The 3755-nt window shown below is 39.7% G+C and overlaps 1 protein-coding gene across 1 annotated transcript; it reads right to left on the bottom strand.

Annotated features, from left to right (window-relative positions):
- Positions 1-177: 177 nt before the first annotated feature.
- LOC102298660 (PAX-interacting protein 1) lies at positions 178-3194 on the bottom strand (the record flags this gene model as incomplete). Its single annotated transcript, XM_005953468.3, is given in 2 exon segments — positions 178-959; positions 2456-3194. Coding segments are annotated over 2 exon segments (774 nt in total), but the record flags the coding sequence as incomplete, so codon positions are not given.
- Between the last annotated feature and the right edge of the window lie 561 nt (positions 3195-3755).

Raw genomic sequence — 3755 nt, 5'->3', positions numbered from 1 at the left:
AACCCTGTTGTCTAAATCTGAATTGGAAATAGTTAATCATGCTTTTATTTCATCTCACTTATTGCAACAGCCTTTTTCTTTGTTTGAGAATGCTGCTGCAAAGCTCTTAACAAAGACACGAAAAAGAGAGCTGGTTTTATTCTCATTACACTGGTTTCCAGTACGTTTTAGAATTCGTTAAAAAAAAAAAATCTTAGTACTGACTTTCAAAGCTCTGAGTCGTGACGCTCCTGCCTACATCTCTGACATCATCATCTCAAAGGCTAATCAAAATCAGTCTTTTAGAGCGGCGGCCCCCAAGACGTGGAATGCTTTGCCTCCATCTTTACGTTGCCTTGATTATATTCATTCTTTTAAACAAAAGCTAAAGACTCATTTATTTAGACTGGCTTTAATTAGATTTGTGCTAAATGATCGATTGTGTTGTTTTTGCACATTGTTTTATATTATTGTGAAGCACTTTGTGGTTCTTATCCTGTGAAGAATGCTATATAAATTATTACTATTATTAATTATTATTATTATCATTATTATACGTGACACTCATTCTGTCAGGCCCTTAAACAAGCCCACCACAAAGAACCTGAAGCATCTCTAGCTGAGTCTAAGCAATTTAGATGTTGTTATAGCAGAGAGCAGAAAGCAGTATGGAAAATCATTGTACTAAATTTCCTGAAGACTGCAGCAGCTTCTGGTAGAGCATGCAGCTACTTTATTTAGGGCCTAATAAAATTATATTTGGCTCATTTCAAGTCATCACATCGAAATAAAAACTTCATGGGCCAAAGTTTGGGTATAGACAATGATTGTACCAAAGCAGTTGTTCCCTCACAGCAAGAAGGTTCCGAGTTTGAATCCACCACTGAATCTGTGTGGGTTCTTTCCAGGTACTCCAGCTCCTCCCACAGTCCTGAGATGTGCACCTTAAGGCCCTTCACATGCACTGTGCTCACCGCTAACTAGAGCGAAGGACCAAAATCATCATTTATTGGATGAAGGTGTACAATTTCTCAGTTTAAACATTTGTCAAGTTATTTGTTTTGTTGTGAATAAAAAAAAAAATGGCTCATGTGATTTCAAAGTGTTTCAAATTAAAAAGAAAGTCCCAACTTTTCTGGAATTTGTATTCATTTTTAGTAAACTCTGGCTCCCTCTTTTGTTTTCGGTTTCTCCCCTCACCCCCAGCCGTGGCAGATACCTCCCTGAGCCTAGTTCTGCCAGAATTTTCTTCCTGTTCAAACGGTGTTCTTCCTTCCCACTGTTGCCAAGTGCTTGCTTAAAACGTGTTCTTTAACTGTTGGGTCTTTTCTCTGTATTATTGTAGGGTCTTTACAATATAAAGTGCCGTGACGCAACTGCACAATATAAATTAAATTCCACTGAATTGAATTAAACTGAAAAAAGATAAATTTAATAAAATAGCCCATTCACCCCTCTTAAGAACCTGAAATTTTCTCTTACCATAGAAATGAATCAGGATCTATAATTTGTGAAAGATGCATCAAAAATCAAAAGTCTGAGTAAAAATTATTTAAAAAAAAACAAACAAACAAAACTAAAACCAAACTGTCCTGTACAAAGTTAATATGATTAAAAGTCCAAAAAACAATTAGTAAATATCTGAATGGTATATAGTTGTGGTAAATGGACGGATTCTTATATAGTGATTTTCTATTCTCCCGGAGCGCTTTATACTACATGCCACATTCACACAAGCACTCCCTTCTATGCTTTTAATTGTTTACTAACTAAAATTCAAACAACATTGTTCAAACCCTGGGGAGCCAGGGATCAAACCACTAACCTTCCGATCAGTAGATGACCTGCTCTACCTCCCGAGCTACAGTCACCCCAGTTGTGTTACACAATGATGCAACAATAGACACTTAGAATTTCACATCAAAGTTTTCTAAGTCACAAAAATGAACAAAATGCTATTTTAACTCTTATAACTTGGAAAACATGTGTATACTTTTCATATTCAAGGCCCATGTTTTGGACGTGCACATTGCCCTGCAGCAGTCTTACAACTGTACTGATATTAAAAACGTAACAATCTAGCATATTCATAAAATTATTCAAATTCTTGCACTATTACTACTAATCCCTTTTTCATTGCTCTTAATTGTTTGACATTTCTTTTTACGACAATAAATTATTCCCGTACCTTTAAATGTTTTGATCTTTTAAACTGTAACTTCAGATTCAGACACACTCCTACAGGGCAGTAGGTCTAAACAAAATTATTTTTTCTCTGTTGTAATTTCTCAGTCATTTAATTTCCACACTTTTCCATGTGTGGAAAAAAGGTCTGAACGTGGATGGTTGGGTTGAAAATGATTTATTTTTTTTAATGTGATGATTTAAATACAATGAGGGAAGCTTCACTCTGGCCTTCTTTAGTTCTAGCAGTATAAATGTGACCCTAGCCCACAGTAATCAAGACTTCACTCACTTTCTTGGCCCGGCTCGTGTCCAAACAGCTGGGAGACGTGAGGAGGCTGCTGGAGCGGTGGCTGCAGCATAGCTGTCTGCTGCTGCTGCACGGCCTGCTGGTTCTGATGCTGGTTCTGCAAATGCTGCTTTTGTTGCATCTGATGGTGCTGTTGCATGAAGTGCTGCTGCTGCTGTTGTAGATGCTGTTGGTGCATCTGCTGTTGATTCTGCTGTAACATCTGCATTCTTTGCTGCTGCTGCAACTGCTGCAGCTGTTGTTGCAGCAGCTGTTGCTGCTGCAACTGCTGTAGTCCAGGCCGTAAGGGCTGCTGAGGTCGCAGCTGCTGCTGGGAGAACACATGCTGCTGCTGTTGCTGGGAAAACATCTGCTGTTGGTGCATTTGTTGCTGCTGCTGCTGTTGTAGGAACTGCTGCTGCTGTAGAGGCAACTGTGGGAACCCTTGTTGCTGAGCAGCCTGTGGCTGTTGTTGTTGGTGGTGTTGTAGCTGCATCATCTGTTGTTGCTGCTGCTGAAGGTGCATCATGGGGTGCTGTGGTTGCTGTGATAACTGCTGATGTTGCTGAGCGGCCTGGTTTGACTGCTGCTGTTGTAGTAATTGCTGCTGCTCGGCTGTCAGGGGCTGACTGGTCAGTTTGGCCTGATTGAAGAGAAGAACATTGGTGCTGTTCAGGGTCTGAGCATGACTCTGATTCGTCTGCTGCTCCAGTGGCTTTGTTTGATTAGCAGGCTGGATAATCTACAAAAGAGATGATCAAATGAAATGAGAAAATGAGAATTTGCTGGGGGAACAGCAAATTGAGGATGTTTTCAAAAGGAAAAGCCATGAGGAGCACATCTGGAAACATGCCCGCTGTAAGAAACAACCCAAGGAGCATGAGCCCCTAGTGTCAGGTTGTCTAGAGTCAGACTTTCCACACAACTTTGTGTTCTCCAGAAGCCTGTCATTCACTGACAGTCTCTTGGACAAACTGGCGACTGTGTTTGTCGGACGCAGATCAAAACATTTATTTCAATTTTATTTAAACAACGCCAAATCACAACAGCAGTCACCTCCAGAAAAATGAGGTGAAGTACCTTCATCTTGGCTGACCTGCTTGCTGCTTATCTGAGACAGCTCAGAGCTCCTATTGTTCCTGTGTCTTTATGGTTTGTTTAGTCCCAAAACTTATTTCCAAAAATCTTGTTTATTTTTATTCTCCGATTTAAAGACAGTTGTATGACATTAAGTCTCTTCTTTTTACTTTGTCTTGATGATAACATAACCAGTGTTGGGCAAGTTACTTTGAAAAAGTAATTA

Source organism: Haplochromis burtoni, unplaced genomic scaffold, assembly GCF_018398535.1.
Source record: "Haplochromis burtoni strain Fernald_Lab_line unplaced genomic scaffold, NCSU_Asbu1 Contig_4544, whole genome shotgun sequence".
NCBI lineage: Eukaryota > Metazoa > Chordata > Actinopteri > Cichliformes > Cichlidae > Haplochromis > Haplochromis burtoni.
The sequence above is the reverse complement of the archived record's forward strand: the minus strand, read 5'-3'. Positions and strand labels throughout refer to the sequence as shown.